This window comes from Astyanax mexicanus, chromosome 22 (assembly GCF_023375975.1).
Source record: "Astyanax mexicanus isolate ESR-SI-001 chromosome 22, AstMex3_surface, whole genome shotgun sequence".
Lineage (NCBI taxonomy): Eukaryota > Metazoa > Chordata > Actinopteri > Characiformes > Acestrorhamphidae > Astyanax > Astyanax mexicanus.
The window spans coordinates 5,428,924-5,448,034 of record NC_064429.1 but is presented as its reverse complement, the minus strand read 5'-3'; the positions used below and the strand labels follow the sequence as shown (position 1 = coordinate 5,448,034).

The 19,111-nt window shown below is 36.5% G+C and overlaps 1 protein-coding gene across 3 annotated transcripts; it reads right to left on the bottom strand.

Moving 5' to 3' along the window:
• Positions 1-2,029: 2,029 nt before the first annotated feature.
• On the bottom strand, positions 2,030-19,033 carry hdr (hematopoietic death receptor). 3 transcript variants are annotated; one of them, XR_007428846.1, is made up of 11 exons: positions 18,721-19,033; positions 14,779-14,941; positions 13,250-13,378; positions 12,331-12,442; positions 12,126-12,214; positions 10,173-10,268; positions 10,049-10,083; positions 7,441-7,722; positions 5,096-5,132; positions 3,584-4,514; positions 2,030-3,552 (listed from the first exon to the last, which is right to left on the bottom strand). XR_007428846.1 is itself a non-coding variant. In XM_022666878.2 (10 exons), the coding sequence occupies exons 1-10, from the start codon at positions 18,742-18,744 to the stop codon at positions 4,219-4,221; spliced, it is 1,263 nt and encodes a 420-aa protein (XP_022522599.2). In that variant the 5' UTR covers positions 18,745-19,033; the 3' UTR covers positions 2,030-4,218. The 3 variants fall into 3 exon arrangements, 2 of the variants coding, with proteins under 2 accessions (XP_022522599.2, XP_022522600.2); XM_022666878.2 differs by having other exon boundaries at positions 2,030-4,514; XM_022666879.2 differs by having other exon boundaries at positions 2,030-4,514; positions 7,618-7,722; positions 18,721-19,030.
• Positions 19,034-19,111: the final 78 nt, after the last annotated feature.

Genomic DNA, 19,111 nt, shown 5'->3' with positions numbered 1-19,111 from the left:
TGTTAGAAAGTACAGTATATTATATGTTCCGATCAACCTCTAATATATTTCTAATATATAACTTAATAAGAAATGTTGTAATCTGCTCCCAGGTAGTGAGATATGTCAATTTTCTTATTTTACTATTTAGTATTGTAATGTAAGTATTGAGAATAAATCAACATTAATATGTAACTAAACTGCAATATATTGATTATTTGTTAAATCCTTTATTGTAATATAGCTTGAACCTCCCACAAAATAATTAAATAACGATGATGTGTACCAGCAATTCTAAAATGAACCATATCTTTACAGATTGTTTTTTCACTCTTAAGTATGTCTCTTTTGCGATCCGAAAATTTGTATTTTTAATTTATATATATATTTTTATTTCTAGCTGATCTATCCATCAATTTATTTATCCATCCACTGTCTAATATAATCCATTTGTTTATCTCTACAGTGGAACACAGTAGTGTGATGCAGCAGCGCCCTCCAGCGGCCAAAGGGGACAACGACAGCAAGGAAGCTCTATAAGGAACAGTAGGAAATTATTTATAATGATTACATAAATATGTATATAAACATATACATATAAAAAAATATATATATATACATATTCTTATAGTAATGAAAACAAATAAAAAATAAAAGTGTAAAAGTATAAAAATATAACAATATTAAGAACATTTTGATGAAGAAAAATATGCAGATGTATTTTTTTATTATATATATAAACAAATTAAAATTATTGATATTGAAAAATGATATTCAGCCTGTTATCCTACATTTATTTAATCCATTTATTTATCTCTGAAGTGGAATACAGTAGTGTGATGCAGCAGCGCCCTCCAGCGGCCAATGGGGACAACGACAGCAATGAAGCTCTAAGGAACAGTAGAATACGATGTTTTGTGATTAAAAAAAATAATATATATATATATATATATATATATATATATATATATATATATATATATATATATATATATATATATATATATATTTTTTTTTTTTTTTTTTTTTTTTTTAAATAGATAGGAACATTCCAAGAATTCCCTGTTCACTCTGTCATCTTGGGATAACTCCTCCCCTATAAAAAAGTAATTTTTCAGAATTTTTATTTTTTATTCATGCACATATATTTTACACTGATTTCCCTTGATTCAGCATTATAGTTTTATATGTACTGCTTGTATTAAACTCTACTTACATTAATAAAATGTATATGTATATGTTGTCTGTATTGTATTATTATAGCCTGTGCTGTGTTGGTCTAAGTGTAGCAAAATAAATAAGATTAAAAAAAATACGATAAAAAAAAAGGATTAATAAGAAAATTATATTTTAAGATTGTTAAAATATTTCATCAACATTAAAAGAGAAGTAATGCAACCAAAAAAGTGACGTTTCTTAATGAATTCAGTTATTTGCTGTTAGAGACTTTCTGCATATATTCAGTAATTTCTTTCCTAATCTAATTACACAGAAATTAAAAGACTTTATATTAATAAATATAATTTTATTGCATAAATTAAACATGAAGGCACACAGCATGTGTGTACCGCATATACAGAAATGTTTTGTAAAAAACAGTGCAAAAATATAAGCAAATTCATATAATAATGAATCTGTACAATTCAAATCTGCGTATATAACAATGTTCAGATGTTCAGAAACTCTTAGAATGGCTCATTTGACTGAACGCAAAGAGAGTTGGGATTTACATTCATTTCCTTCACTTTCCTTCAAGTCTTTAAGCAACTTATTTACCTGATTTATAAAAAAACTGATACTGATATACAAAGCAAAAGTGTACAAAAAAGGTATAAATAACAACAATTCTATATTTAATACCAAATTTCTATTAATAATTACTCGATTTGTTTATGACAGTGCTTCAACCAACAAGAATAACAGACAAAAACATACATTTCCAAAATTGTCATATTACAGGATAAGCAAAAAAAAAAAAAAAAACAGTACCAGTATCAAAAGTCAAAAGTTTGAACACAACTCTTCTCATTCAGTTTTTTTCCCCTCTTTTTATCTATTTTTTTTTTTACTATTCTTTCTACTTTGGAGATTCATGTTTAAGACAAAAAACACAGTTACGGGACACTTCACAGCATGAAGGAAAAGCAGCAACTATTGTTCAGCACCTCCAGAAACTCCTTCAAGACTCTGAGTAAACTATTCCTAGTGACTTTTCCTCATGAAGACACTGAGATTAAAATACCAAAAGTGTGAAGATCCTATGTGCTACTTAGAAGAATCTAAAGTATATAAAACACTCTAGTTTGTTTAACACATTTTATTTACTAAATAATTCAGCATGTGTTCCTGTAGAGCTTTAATATAGTCTACAATATTAAATTTACAATGTAAAAAAATCATAAAAAGAAAGAAAAAACCTTAATTGAGAAAAGCTGTGTCCAAACTTTTGACTGGTACTGTATATTATGCTGCATTCCATATATCCTAAATACAAAAGTGGCAGAGCTGGGTCTGAGTTTTCGTGCTAAATATTCTGATAATTTTACATTTTTTTAAAACATGCCCAGAAAATACAGTTATATAAAGACTCCAGAGGTTCCCGCAACTGACCGGACAGTACTTTACCAGTGTTTTACAGCAAATGTAACCAAAATATGTCCCACTTTTAATCTCCCAGCTTAGTATCGACACAGGTTAGCACTGTAATGGAATCATGTGCACAGATAAAAGCTGGACAGCACTGCGTGTAGGACTGATTTAATAAGACACTAGTAAAACGGAGTGATAATTCACTGTAGGTTATTAAACCAGTTCATCTCTAATGCACAGGAAAATACCCACATAAGAGTCTCTTCTTAGGTTTGTCAGGCCAACAGAAAACAATCCTGAACCAATCCAAAATGAACTGGTTTATATGGAGCACAATGGAGCAAATTCAGAGTTTATTAATGTCTAATCCTCAGCCTAGAACAATGTTACATGTTTAACTAGCATTGAAACAATTTTACAACTTTTAAACTCCGTGCTCTGACTGTATCTGACTGTGTTTAGGGAAATTCATACATTTTCTTTCTAAAATCAAAGCGGCATCCTAAAAAACTGACTAGTTGCTCTTTTTAATTGGAGTTTTAAGCTGTTTAGCTCCATTCACTCCCACTCATTTTGTTCTCACTCGTAGGCGCCCTCTAGTGGTTTGAAATTGATTTTTTTTTCATATAACGGCGGAAATAACACGTGGGTAGGCACTCCAAAAACTGGCTGTGATAATACTACTGCTGTCAGCCAGCTTGATCATGTTGGTCATGAAGGTCAACCAGCTTTTTCATGGTGGTCACCTTGCTTGGGCATGTTGGTTAAGGAGGTCAGCTAGCTTGGTCACGTTGGTCATGTTAATTAACAAGATTTTTTATGTTGGTCAATTTTTTATCACGTTGGTCACCTAGCTTGATCATGTTGGTCATGGTCGTCAACCAGCTAGCTTTAGTCATCTTGGTCAGGATGGTCAGAAAGGTTGGGCATCTTGGTCATGGTGGTCAAGGAGGTCAGCTTGGGCCTGTTGGTCAGGGTGGTCACCTAGCTTGGTCATGTAAGTCATGGTGGCCACCCAGCTTGGGCGTCTTGGTCATGGAGGCCACCCAGTTTGGGTATGTTGGTCATGGTGGCCACGCAGCTTGGGCATGTTGGTTATGATGGCCACCTAGCTTTGGCATGTTGGTCAGGGTGGTCAATCAAATAGGTCATGTTGGTCAGGGTGGTCACCTAGCATGAGCATGTTGTTCAATGTGGTCAACTAGCTTGTGAAGGTTGGTCAAGCAACTTGATCATGTTGGTCCTGTTGGTCATCCAACTTTGGCATGTTGGTCATGGTGGTCAAACAGCTTGGTCAGTGGTCATGGTGGTCAGTCAACTTGGTCATAACAGTCTACCAGCTTGTTCATAACGGTCAACCAGCTTGTTCATGGTGGTCAGGCGGGTCACCTAGCTTTAACATGTTGGTCACGGTGATCAACCGGCATGGTGATACAGGTGTTCTAGCTTAGTCAGGTTGATCATGGTTGTAGACGCTGGTCAAGAGCTAAACTGCTCAAACAACACAGATAGCCATCTTTCATCCAAATGAGTTAAAATAGAACACAGCATTCTTTCAAGTCATTTTGGACCTTTAAAAAAAAAGTATGTATGTAACTATGTACATCCCTGAATAATACTGCATTAATGTCCTCCAATAACGAACACCCTTCACTCTTCCTCTTCATATTGGTAATAACCACAGCTGATGGCCTTCCCTAAGATGTTTTCTGCAGACAGCCTCTGGTTGAGGTGCAGCAGTGCCTCAAGAAGAGTGTTCAAATCTGCCGTCATCCCCTCCTTCTCCATCCACACCTTCAGCAGCTCGTAAACCCGGTCCTCTGGCGAGAGCGACTCCGCGTTCTTGATGGAGTTATCGCTGAGTCCGATATACCTGAAGAACCTGCTGTGGTAGCTCACGTCCATCTCTTCAAAGAGATCAAAGCTCCTCTTCAGAGATTCCTCACCTTAGAACAGAAGATAACAAGAATTAAACTATTTAATTCCTTAAATTATGTCTAAGAATTCCCTGATATCTATCCACCCAATCATCTTGGGATAACCCCGCCCCTTTAAAGTAAAAAAAAAAATTGTGTTTTATGTTTTATTTTCAAAGGACTGAAGACACTTACTGATGCATGTTCAACATTAATTTATTATATTCATTTATCTTAATGTTTTTATATTGCCTCTATAGTGTAGATTAAAGAGATCAAGCTTAGGCTTTAATCAACCCTGTCTCACAGTAAAAATTACAGTAATTAAAATAATTATAGAAAACCTAAATGAAATTTTGAAACAGATTAACCATCAAATGCAATCAAATTTCACTGAAATTGTCCACCCTGTTGTGCAGCTTGCCATAACAGGGTGGAGACTTGCATAACTGGAATATAAAGTAATCATAAAAAGTGATTAAGCTGGAGAATATGATTTCTGTGTAGTCTGAAGTCTTATAGATATTATGAACAGTCATTTTCGAAGAGTTTTTTTGTGATAAAAGCACAGTATTTTGATAGTGACTCAGAGAAATTATGGATATACTTACCATTTATGGGAATCAGTCTTGGTAATTTTTCATTTTCCTATTTGAGAGAAAGGAGAAAACACAAACACAAAAAACTGAATACCCACAATGTAAACCACACAGATGACATTCTGTTTTCACCCACTAGGTGGTGCTGTTTCTTCATTTATTAGAAACACCTACCCATCTAACTTATGCTTCCACTCTCTGGCCACTTTATTAGAAACACCTACCCACCTTGTGCTTCTACTCACTGACTGGCCACTTTATTAGAAACACCTACCTTTAGCTTCCACTCTCTGACTGGCCACTTTATTAGAAACACCTACCTACTCACCTTGTGCTTCAATTCACAATGGACACTTTATTAGAAACACCTACCGACCTTGTGCTTTAACTTACTGGCCACTTTATTAGAAACACCTAATTACCCACCTTGTGCTTCAACTCAATATTGCCACTTTATTAGAAACACCTAATTACCCACCTTGTGCTTCAACTCAATATTGCCACTTTATTAGAAACACCTAATTACCCACCTTGTGCTTCAACTCAATATTGCCACTTTATTAGAAACACCTAATTACCCACCTTGTGCTTCAACTCACTATTGCCACTTTATTAGAAACACCTAATTACCCACCTTGTGCTTCAACTCAATATTGCCACTTTATTAGAAACACCTACCTACCCACCTTGTGCTTCAACTCACTATGGCCACTTTATTAGAAACACCTAATTACCCACCTTGTGCTTCAACTTACTATGGCCACTTTATTAGAAACACCTACCTCCATAACTTGTGCTTCCACTCTCTGACTGGCCACTTTATTAGAAACACCTACCTCCATACCTTGTGCTTTTAATGACTGGCCACTTCATATAACTGTAAAAGGAGAGGGGTTTCTGATAAAGTGGCCAGGATTGCATGTCCACATTACCTCAGATATAAATCTACAGTTATCATTACGTTCTAAAGAGGTGAATGCAGTAAGACAGGCGGGTTAGACAGCACACATAAGCAGCAGGACAGTAATGCAGGTGTTAAGATGAAGCTTGGCAGGCGCTCTGATCTGGACCACAGAAATAATTCCCGGTGCTGGAGGGGGTCAGGGTCCAGCGCAATGCGGTGAGGTCACTGCTCAAACACACCTGACTCAACACAGCAGCCCGTCAACACAGGCGTGTTTGCAGACGCCCTCAAGCACCAGAATCAACAACTCCTGGTCTAAATTGCAATTTTAGCACAGGTCCATTTGTGGTTTTAGGGTAAGCAGCAGCAGCAGCAGCATGCATCATGCATCTCATTAAAGTGCTGATGTACAATAAAAAATAAGATACAATAAGATAAAAAGATTAATAAAAAAAAACAAAAAAAAAAAACACATACTCTAAAATCATCTACACTGACATGCCAAAAGTCATGGAACAGCAGTATGTAAATCGATCATAAGCTGTTGTTACCTCAGGATAATGCTTCACAACATGTATGTAACCTGTAAGTTGTGAGGTGTTATCTTGTGAGTGGGCGGGTGGCAAATGGAAGGGACTGTTTTCCACATTTCTCTGTGATCCACAAGGTCACATGTACAAGGAAACACATCATAAAAGGCTAATATTACCACCCACAGTGGACAGTGCAGTGGGAGGGAATGATCATCACTGGTGGCTTCTGTCTTAAATTGTCCGTTTGTTTTTTTCATTTACTGTACTGTAAACTGTTACTGTTGTTGTTGTTGTTTATTTGCAGTTTATAAAAGAATGCACTAAATATGCTGCTCTTACGTTTTGTGGTAGATTTTTGATGTTACATTATTTCTGGTACATTTTATATTATTATTATTATTATTATTATTTTATACAAAGTAATAATACAAAAAATACAAAAAGGGTTTAAGTTACTTTTTACGAAAGAGACAAATACACATACAATGTTTTTTTTTTTTAATCTTTGTTACATTTCTGCTAAATAAAGTCTAGCTCATCCTGTATAGGTTTAGATCAGGGGATTAATGTGGAGGACTAACACTTTTTACTACAGAATTCTATATGTGTCCCTTAATTGTTTTCATGTCTTTTAGAGATTTTAATCTACAATGTAGAAAATAAACTAAATAAAGAAATTAAGACAAACATTGATTGAGTGTCAAATTTTTGGACGGTAATATTGTGTAATATTGTTATGCTAGGGCAAGATTCCCCACACACATCCCACAGTTTCCGTCCCGAGACTTTTGGCATGTCAGTGTATAATGGTAATTAATAAAAATAGTGTTTTTTTTTTTATTTTTATTTTTTTATCTGTTCTCTGTAACCCCCCTCAGCACTCTCACTCTGAGACCCCTGATGCGTACTGCGATTCTCACCGGCTCGGGAGGCGGGCTGGGCAGGGCAGGGCTGCAGCGGGCAGGGCAGGGCTCGCCGGGCGGGACGCCCACACACAGGCTGTTTTGGGAGGAGGCGGTGGTGGTGGGGAGGCTCTCCCCCAGACCCCGGTCCTCTTCCTCCACCGCCTCCACGGACACAGGGGTCCAAGCACCCACCGGCTGACTGGCGCTCTGGATGATCAGCTGCTGGTTCTGTTCACCGCCCTCCAGAACAACGTTCAGGTCATTCTGTCCATTCTCCACCGAGTACCCACTGACTTCCTGAAGAGGAACAAAAGAAAGGCTGTTTATGGTGTTGATGCGACCAATCAGAGATTGAAATCATTTTCTCACATTTTTTTCTTTCCTAAATAAACTTTAAATAAACGTTTTTAATGTGGTAATATCCACGCCTCTGTGCTATAGGCGTGGATGATGGGTCTGTGTACTTTGGTACGTGGGTACATCACAATATGAAAATCAGTAAATTAATAATACCGCCCCCCTGCTGACGTCCAATCATCAGCTCTCCCTCCTGCCCTGCCTCTAAACCCATACATCATCCAGTGCCCCTCCCAAACTACCTTTAGCCTTTTTCAAATGAGTGGAGCCATTAAAAATCAGGGGGTTCCCTTATAAAAGAAAAGTGTATTAAGTATATTTTTTAGTAGTACACTTAACATGTAAAAGCACATACTTAAAAAAAAAAAATACAATTTGTACTTAAATACATACAAAATGTACTATTTTGGAACAATTTATAGCAACTTAAATATATTTCAGTTGTAATTAAGCTATATTTAAACACAACATAAATATATTAAATTGTGCATTTGAGCGCTTTTTGGTACAACTTCTGTGAACTTAAATATAAGTAATAATAATAAATTAAAGTATGATTTTTTAAATACCTTTTTAATACATTTGAAATGTATTGTAAATGTACTACTTTGTATATTGATGCACATATTGCATACACACCTTAATGCTACCAAACAAAAAATACACTTAAGTGCACTTCAAGCAGTATTTAATGCCACAATATACATTTTCTACTAACACAACATTTAATTTAAAGCATTGCTTAAAAATACATTTTATGGAAAAACTAAGAAAGTATGTTTAATGTGTATTTTCATAAAGTATATTAAATAGAAAATGCACGTTTAATATTCCTTACCTAATTTTAACATACTTTTAATGCTCTTGAGTTTACTTCCTTTTCACAAGGGTTTAGTTACCCTTTAATGGCCAATCTGGCCTAAATATACAATTTCATGGTATTAATTTTTAGTTATTATTTTTAATGTGTTTTACTATGTCCAGTTTTCAACCTAAATTTGCTTGAAATTCCCTCAATACCTCTTAAAGCCAGAAAATGGCAAGTTTGAGTTTATTTTTTACACTCTACTCTCATAAATGAAATAAAAATGATGTGTGCGAGTGATTAGCCTACCCTGTATCCGATTACTATCCTTGAAAAACTGGCTGTTAATCATTTAAAAGATACAAGCTGTACAGGTCTAGGATAGTAACATTACCTGATTTAACACAGCCCTAGCATTAAACTAAGTTTAGTTTCTGTATAAACTTTACTCACATGTAAAATAGTAAAATAACACTCCTGAGGTAAATTTATGACTAAAATTGCACTGCTGAGGTTAATTTATGATTATAATAGCACTTTTTATTATTATTTCTTTCAGTGCATCCCATGTAAGTATGCTAGTTTACAAAAAAATCTGGTGATGGTTAAATATTAGTTTGAGACCACATAATCTAACATTATTTCATTATGCTTTTATCTACACTACTCTATTGACTCTCCATTGACTGCTAGCATCAGTCAAAGCTTTGACTGGTGTCAGCAGATTGCTCTTTTGCTGTGCAACATGACAGCATAACCCATACCACCACATTTCCTGTCTTTTACTTCCTGCTGTATGTATTTGTCAGCATGAAAACACGTCATAATAACAATACAGTGGATATTTCACTTTTTGAAATCTCTAGTCAATATTCAAAATTCTTCATAATTAATGCAATCTTGTAAAAAAAAACCTGGCTGAAGACTAATATGGCATGTTTTGCATATTAGTCTTCAGCCAGTTTTTTTTTTACTTTTTTTACTTGGTGCAGCTGCAATAACAGCAAAAGCAAACCGCCTGGCCTTTTTTCACCTCCTCGACCTGAACATGACCTTCAGACCAGCTGTTTACTGTTCTATAAAGTTATCCAAAAGCAGTGTGTAAGACTGGTGGAGGAGAACATGATGCCAAGATTCATGAAAACTGTGATTAAAAACCAGGGTTACTGCACCAAATATTGATTTTTTAACTCTTTCAAAAACTGAAGTGGTCTCTTAACTTTTTCCAAAGCTATATGTGAAGATCCATATCCGATCTGAGCAAAAAATTGGATTTGAGTTTTGTAGTGTGAACTTAGCCATCTTATATCCAGACTAGAGGCTCCAACAGGGTTCCTGGGGCCCCTTTCAATTACAATACAATGTTCCCCAATAATCTTATCAATCCTTTTATTGTAATACTGTAATTATTTACATTTATCATCTTTACATTCCATTAGTTTAGTGGGTAAAAAGACTCACCTTCTTCTCTGCTCCTCTTGGACAGAACATAGTCACTGAAATCAGAAAAAAGCAAATGACGAGAAACGTCCAAACTGAGGATTAAATGTGTAAGGAGGACACAAACTGTCTCAAAAAGCCTCACCTGCTTTTTTACTACATTTGGGTCCCTTCCAGTACACAATGACCACGAGCAAAATCAAACCCAGGGCAGGTCCCAGCACAGCACATACGATCGCAGCTGCAAGAAAACAATAAAATAATAAGAAATTAATTTACAAACAGTCCAGCTCAAATTATTATCATTATCAAATATATCAAATAAATGCTCCATCGCCATCTATTTGAAATAGGATACTTTCACTGAGCATATCTTTAGGAACACTTGTAACTATTTCAATATGCACAGTTTATTGCCATCTCTTTGGAGCTCAACACGCTTGGAGGAGAACACTTAATGCGGAGAGAGTGATCAGAAGATATACCCTATGTTTAGCACTATAAGGCGTACTTAAAATCCTTTAATTTTTCCAAAAATCATCAGTGCGCCTTATAATCCGGTGCATCTTATGTATAAGTTTTACCAGCCAGGTTCTAAGAAGCAGTAAAGCCACTCAGCTGAAGAGCTGCATAATACAGAAGTTTCAGTTTAGTTCTCCAGGCTGCACCGAGGCTGCTGCAGTATTAGCATTAGCCACTAACTGCGCTAAGCGCTAGCTCTTTCCTCATTCCAAAGTAAGTATTATCAGCCTGTAGCCTGCTGCTAACCCCGGCCAGCACTGCTGGAGCAGCATTGGCATTAGCCACTAACCACGCTAAGCGCTAGCTCTTTCGCTGTTCAGAGGTGAGTATATCGGACTGTAGTCTGCGTGTTTACCATGTTAAAATAAGCGATGTGGGACGAAGCGCTAATTAATATCGCCATTGCTTAACGAAACACTCCAGTTTCCTCAGTGTAGTGCTGTCGGGTGGCTGCACCCAGCCTTAGTGGAAATCTAAGCTTACTGTAAATAAATTACAGTGTTTTACTCACCCAAAAAAAATTAAAAAAAGTTTTCAGGAGAGAAATGTGTTGATAATCATCCAGTACTCGTTTGACTTTAAAAGAAACTGTTTTTTAAGAATCAGAGTTTTGTATATTTAGCTTAGCTTTACTTAATTTAGTTACCCCCCCCCACACCTAACCGTGCTAAGCACTAGCTCTTTTACCGCTTAGCGGTGAGTATTATCGGCCTTTAGCCTGCGCTTTTACCTTGTTAAAATAAGCTACATAGGATAAACCACTAGCTAATATCACCCTGGAGCAACATTAGCATTAGCCGATAACCACGCTAGGCGCTAGCTCTTTCGCCATTTAGAGGCGAGTATATCAGACTGTAGCCTGCACTTTTACTGTGTTAAAACAAGCTACGTGTGACAAACCGCTAGCTAATATCACCATGGCTTACTGAAACACTCACGTCTCCTCAGTGTAGCACTGTAGGGCAGCATTTACTAGTGCTAACATAATGCTAATGCTGCTGCACCCAGCCTTAGTGGAAACCTGGAAATCTAAGATTACTGTAAATAAATGAAAGCGCTTTATTCAGCCAAAAAAACAGTTTTAAGGAGAGAAATCTGTGTAAATTAACATCCAGCTTGTTTGCCTTTAAAAGAAAATGTTTTCTTACAGTTTTGATTAGAAAGTTTAGCTTTACTTAACTTAGTTACCCCCACCACCCAGTGGCAAGGCCTGCTGAATTAGAAGGAAAACTTGGCGATTCCCCTGTTCCTCACTCAGGGCATCCTTTTACGCTGACAGAGTGAGCTGCTGTCATTCCTAGTTGCTTTCACTGTGTTTTAATATCACTGACAGTTGGCTGTGGAATATTTAGCAGTGAGTAGTGAAATGTCATGATTGGACTTGTTGCACAGGTGCTACATCCCTTCATGATAACATACTGGAGTTCACAGAGCTTCTGAGAAAGACCCATTGTTTCACTGATGTTTGTAGAAGCAGTCTGCACGACTTGTTGCAGCTTTTATACACCTGTAGCCATTAAAGGGATTGGAGCACCTGAATTTAGTGATAGTTTCAGTAATCACGGTTCTGCAGTACCTGTGGACGGCCGACTGGAGGCTTGTTTTCTGCAGACGGTGTTAGACGTGGCTGTGCAGCTCTTCGCTACCTCTTCACCTTCACCACACCTACAGATATAAGCAGAAAACACATTAACAAACAGCCACTCCCTGGATACATACATACATGAGAACTTAACATATCCTCACAAAACCTAAGGTAGGCGGTTTCTTTGTGAACGTACTTGGCGCATGTCTTGCAGATCTCGCAGGCTTGATCAGGCAGACAGAAATACCCCTTCTTACACTGGCACCGGCTGTTCTGGCTGCTGCTACACTGCTTGACAAGGTCCTGATCTATGGAAACAATTAAAAACATCAATATATAAAAATATGCAGTCAAATCCAATCAGACATATCAGGCTGAATTAGAATGGTAGGCTAAACACATCTTGTAGCTATACTAAGTGTAGTATTGACGGATTTAGATAGGATTAAACACCATAAAACATAAAACAGTGGATCAACACCAGCAGATGAAAGACATGTCTCTCCAAACCATCACTGATCATCAGTTAATTTTACAATTCTTTTGTAAATCAAGGGATCAGAGTCTGGAGGAAGAGTGGAGAGACACACAGTCCAAACTGCTCGAGGTCTAGTGTGAAGTTTCCACCAATCAGTGATGGTTTGGATAAAGAGACATGTCATCTGCTGGTGTTGATCCACTGTGTTTTATTATCAAGTCTAAAGTCAGTGCAGTTTTGTTTTCCAACTAAATCTTACAGCACTTCATGCTTCCCTCTGCTACTGACAACTTTTATGAAGATACAGATTTCATTTTCCAGCAGGACTTGGCACACTGCCCACACTGCCAAAAGTACCAATTGGTCTTATATAATATTCTTATTTTCTGAAATACTGATTTTTGGGTTTTCATTGGCTGTAAGCCATAATCATCAACAATAAAAGAAATAAACACTTAAAATAGATCACTCTGTGTGTTTAATACATTTCACATTTTGAACTGAATAACTGAAATAATGTAACTTTTCAATAACACTCTAATAAGAGTGACAATAGCAAAATCACTCTTTTTGTTACAAGTCAGTAGAGGATCACAATGATGATTTTGAAGCTGCTATTTGGGGGCAAAAAAGTTACCTGATCGACACTTGGTGCAGTGCAAACACTCTGACAGTCCGTTTTCATGTTCTGTGTACAGGCCAAAGTCGCACGTTTCACACACTCCTCTCTGAGAATCACTCGTACAATGCTGCTTGACATATGTTCCTGCAAGCAAAACCTCATCTGATGATCATGTCAAAAACTCATTCCCCATTGAATACAAAGAGAGTTAAGGAAACAGAATTTACTTTATAAAGTTCCAGGACCTTTATATTTAATGTTTTATGTATTTATTATTTCTCTGCATTGTTAATAAACAGTAAAGTGATCCAGACTATAAAGGAACACATAAGGAATCATGTAGTAACTTAAAAGTGTTAAACAAACCAAATAAATACTCTGTGAAGAAGCATTTAGGTGCTCTTATCTGGGGAGCTGTTAACTTGTGGTTTCTAAGGCTGGAAACTGTGAGTCTTCCTTTCCTGGGGCGTTCCTGATGAGTGCCAGTTCCATCACTATGATGTTTTTGATGATCTTTGCGATGATTGCACATGAGGATACTTGCAAAGTTCTTGAAATGTTTTAAACTGACAGTCATTTTTTTCTTTAAGTATTTTTTTCTTTACTCAGTTGAATAATTCTTACCATAATCTGGATTACAACATTACTCAAATAGAGCTATTCACTGTATAGCTGTAACTCTACCTCTTCACTACTTTACAACTGATGCTCTCAAACACATTAAGAGAAAAGAAATTCAGATAATTAACTCTTGATGAGTTCAGCACAGCTGTTAACTGAAAGCCTGAATTCCAGGTGATTCTACCTTATAAAACTGACTGAAAACATTGAGCCAAGATGTGGAAAGCTGTCATCTAAGCAACAGGTGCTACTTTGAAGAATCTAATATATAAAACTTTATGTTTTATCCTCTGATACTACCCCAGCCCTCCCATTCCCCAGTACTTTTCCCACTCTCTGGGTTGCAAGGTATCTAAAGAGCTCAACAAGCAGAGATGGAGTAAAACACCAGTACACATTGCGTATTGACAATGTGCTTTACGGATGGAGACAGCTTGGAGTCCAGAAGGACTACAAGACAGATGCATATTTCTCCTAAACAGGTAAGCACCGGCCTATACTGAAAATTAGCCAATCTTAGCAAGTTAACTTATCACAATAACTATGGGTACCGATAAGCATTTTAAGTAATTTTAACATTTGAATCTCTCAGAGAAGATTATACTCAACGATATGTATGCAGCTGGGTTTCAAGGCAGCGCACAGCATTAATTGAGATAGGTAACATGATCCAGACTAATGCTGGGCAATGCTATTATGTTACAAATCGGCAGCAACCAGAGAAACAAAAACATACAACAAAAATTGAAAGTTTGACTTGAACTCATTTGTGTAGTTTCACTGTCTTCAAACTGGCAACCCATGTAAGAGAGGAGGGGCTGGGGCAGACAACTCACACTAATAGTACTGCTGTAGCAATTTTACACACTTGCTTTTATTTATTACGTATTTTTTCTTTAAATTTCCACATATTTTGCTCTTACCAGCTGGGCAGTTAAGACAGCAGATGCCCGAGTGTAGATACTTCTGGTCTCCACAGGTAACGTCTCGCCTCGTTCTGTTTCTGCTGCCGTCTGAAGCCCAGGCAAGACCCCCAGCAGATTCAACAGCTGGGATGAACTGCAGGATCCATATCATGAGCATAACCTAAAGACAAAGATCCAGAAAAACACATCCATCTGTGAGCTGTTTATAGGCTTTGGCAAAAGTCATGAGATAGCAGTGTGTAAACTGATCAAGAAGTGTTACATCAGGAAACATCCACAACTGTATAAGTTGTGAGGTGTTAACTTGAGAGTGAGATTTTAAGCAAAGCAGATGGGTTGGGAATTTTATTTCTGAAGTTGCACTGGTATTTAAAGGTGTCCTTCCGCTAAAATCCACTTTTTCTTGTTCTTTGTGAAATTCAGTAGTTCTCTCCGAGTTGTGTATGAGGCTGCACATGAAACTGTTCCTCAACCTCTGCTGAGGCACAACCAACAAAACCCAGTTTTTACTTTCTGGACCTGGAGTACCCACCTTTGTGTGTTTACATAGGATCTCCGGTGGATTTGGCACTTTACAGAGACTCTAAGACTATTTCAGTGGCTTAACTGCATTATGCAGCACATTACACATGTTGTAAAGTAACATATGACATTGCAAAGACTGTTATTAGCGTGAAAATGTCTTTATTTTTAATCTAACTGTTGTCTGTCTCATTGCTGTTAGCCAATCAAAGGCAATATATTTGCATTACCAGCTCACTGAAACACTTTTTTTTTTTTTCCCCACTGCTCGCATGGCATTCATTCATACTAGAGACCACAACTAGATATTTAAAAATGAATGAAAAAAATGATGGAATGAGACCTTTAACATTCCTCAATCCACAGTGTCAAATTTGTACCGGAAATACATCATAGTAATTTAGGGGTAAAACTACACACCCCCTCCACACACAGTGGCACAGTAGCCTACTGTACCTGGTCAGATAATCTTAGATCAGCTTAGCTAAGATCATCTGAAACAAACTACCAGCTAAAACGTCTTTGTCTTAAAATGGATTATTGAGCATTTTTGGGGAAGCTTAAACCAACATAAATCAAAGGAAAAAATACCCTACACTGATCAACTAAATTACCATCAAGCAGGCTTACCAACATGAGTTACATTTCTGTGTTTTGAAACAGCTTTCTCAACCACAGCAACCACCAAGAGGCAGCTAAAAACCTCTGAAACCAATGTCAGAACTTTAAAGGCCAGCTTTGCTGCAATCGAAACTGTACCAACAATCAACAATGAAGAACACATATTCTACACTGAAACAACATGTTCAAAGGATGTGTCACTTTACTTATTAATGTAGTTTCACTAGTAGCACTTTTTAGTCATCTCAAGATGTGTACAGCTACATTAAAATTTACACATTTTACTCAGAGCCTAAAAAGAGGGGTTTTCATGACATTTTATGACAGTTGATAAATAGTTAATAAAACTGTCACATTAAAAAAAAAGTGTCTCAGAAAATTAGAATATTATATGAGACACATTGGTACTTTTGGTAGTGTGGGCAGTGTGCCAAATCCTACTGAAAAATGAAATCTGCATCTCCATTTACTTATAATTTCCCAGAAATGATAAAAGCACTTCATGCTTCCCTCTGCTGACAATGTCTATGGAGATGCAGATTTCATTTTCCAGCAGGACTTGCACACTGCCCACACTGGCAAAAGTACACATTTTTGGGTTTTCATTGTCTGTAAGCCATAATCAAAAAAAAAATAAAAGAAATAAACACTTAAAATAGATCAATCTGTGTGTAATACATCTATATATTATATGAGTTTCACATTATGAACTAAATTACTGAAATAAAGTAACTTTTCAATAATATTCTAATTCATTGAGATGCCCTAGTATTACATGATTTCTAATCATCTCTTCTAAGGCCTATGCTTTGTTTATTGATGAGCAAAGTTGTAACAAAGCTGGTCATTTTATATGGTCATTTACTATTTACAAAGCTGAATTAGGGAACCAGTTCTTGACTAGCCTGGTAAGTGTTAGATTTGATTTTGGTCATGCTTGGATCATCCTGGTTGATAAACTTTGTTATGGTGGTCAACCAGCATGCTCAAACCTGGTTTGTAGACCAGCTAGACCATCAAACTCAAACTAAACCTTCAGTATGCTGGTCAAAATATAAGCTATTAAACGCCAGCTTGACCAGGCCGTGCTGTTTTTTCTTTATCAGTAGAGTACAAACAGTCAATGAAGCACATGTACAAAAATAGCAACAAACATTGTTTTGGATACGTCCACCAGTTAGTTACACTTGGAAAAATATAGTATTACCTTCAGGTCCCGTGAACATACATTAAAACATATATAATAGCCCAAGTATGGTGCTTTTGTAACTCTAATATTAGCAAAATCAACTCTTTTATAGTAAAAATGGAACAAAAATGCCACTAAGCAAAATTTAGAGCCATGATCCCATTATTTACTAAAATTATCACAATTATAATTAATTACTTTCCAAGTGTATAGATATTGGACTATTATTTAAGAAAATAGTAATAAATATAGCTTCTATTTACTTTTAAACAATACATACAACTATCTGACAGAAACATTAGATGGTACATACAGCTAGGCCAAGCTTAAACTTTTTTATAAGTTAGTAGACCAGCTTAGTTAAGTTTCTCAAGTAAACCAGCTTGGTAATGTTTCTTAAGGTGGTAGACCAGCTTGGTTACGTTTCTTAAGTTGGTAGACCAGCTTGGTTACGTTTCTTAAGTTAGTAGACCAGCTTGGCCAAGTCCAGTTTCTCAAGTTGGTAGACCAGCTTGGTTACGTTTTTCAAGTTGGGAAACCAGCATGGTAACATTTCTTAAGCTAGTAGACCAGCTTTGTTACATTTCTCAAGTTGGTAGACCAGCTAGCTTAAGTTTCTCAGGTTAACAGGCCAATTTGAACAAGCTTTTTAGATTGGTAGATCAGCTTGATCAAGTTTCTCATGCTTAACCAGCATATGCTATGTTTTCATTTGAGATTGATGGTTTAACTGGTCTACAAACATGAACCATACCAAACTAGGCAACCATAATTATCTAACTGGTTGACCAGCATCACCAAGGTCAAAAGCAGGTCAAAAGCTGATTAACCAGCTAAGCGTTTCCTAAAAACAAATCCCACGTTTGTTTTCATGTCTGGATGATCAACTTTTCCATCACCTTGACCATCAAAGACCAAGCTGAGTTATACACATTCCATTTAATATATATTAAAACATACACATTCCAATTTTGCTGCTTTTATAGCTCTAATATTACTAAAAGTCATCTTTTTTAGAGTATAAACAGCACAAGAACACCACAAAGCAAATTTGATTAAAATGATCCTCTTTTGTGGAATTTTACAGCTATTAGACCAAACTCAAGTGAAAGATAAGTCAGTTTAAATAATAAAGTACGTTTTTTTATTTGAGAAAATAGTAATAAAGTAGGTTTACTGTTAAAAACAAACATTATTCGATTATCTAACAGAAAAATAAGATGGTACATACACTAGGCCCAGTTTTGTCAAGTTAGTAGACTAGCTTAGTTAACTTAAAACATACACATTCCATTCATAGCTCAAATGTGTAGTTTAGTAGTTTTAACATGAGCAAAAGTCAACTTTATACAAGTATAGACGGCACAAGAACACTACTGAGCAAAATTCAGAGCCGCGGTCCAATTATTTATTAAAATAATCGCGATTATAATCGATTAATCTCCACTCTTTGTGGAATTTTACAGCTACTGGACACACAAGTCGGTTTGAAAAGCAGATCATTTGAGAAAACGGTAGTAAATGAAGCTTAGGTTTACCGTGTTAAACACTTAAAAACCAACATTATTCGATTATCTAACAGAAACACACATACAGCTCACACTCACCACGCTGGTGTTGAGGAGCTTCATGCTGATGAAACACTGTAGCTCTCCGTATCTCCACTGATAAGACGACTTCGCTGGTGAAGAGTGAAATACTTGAATTGAAATAAAGAAATCCCCTCTTTAGTTTCCTGTGGAAGCTACTGAAACTTCAGCTTCATTTACTCTCCAACTCCCTCAATAACTCACTAACTCACACAGCTGTCTCTCCCTCAATAAACAAGACATCAGCTCTGAGTGTTTGGAGAGGATGTGGGTTAGACTGGCCCCGCCCCCTTCTCTACCTGCTTCATTCATGTTTTTGCCTGCCTGGGGTTTTATACTGTGCCTGTGGTTCAAGTTCAAATCTTGTGGCTGTTGATGTTCATTGAGAAAAAAAAAGGCACATGCTATT

Coding starts and splice junctions, on each gene's coding strand:
- hdr (XM_022666878.2), bottom strand. CDS start 18,744: ATGAAGCTCCTCAACACCAGCGTG. Junction 12,215..12,330: donor ATCTGCAAGACATGCGCCAA/GTACGTTCACAA, acceptor TTATATCTGTAG/GTGTGGTGAAGGTGAAGAGG. Junction 10,269..12,125: donor CTCCAGTCGGCCGTCCACAG/GTACTGCAGAAC, acceptor GTTTTCTTGCAG/CTGCGATCGTATGTGCTGTG.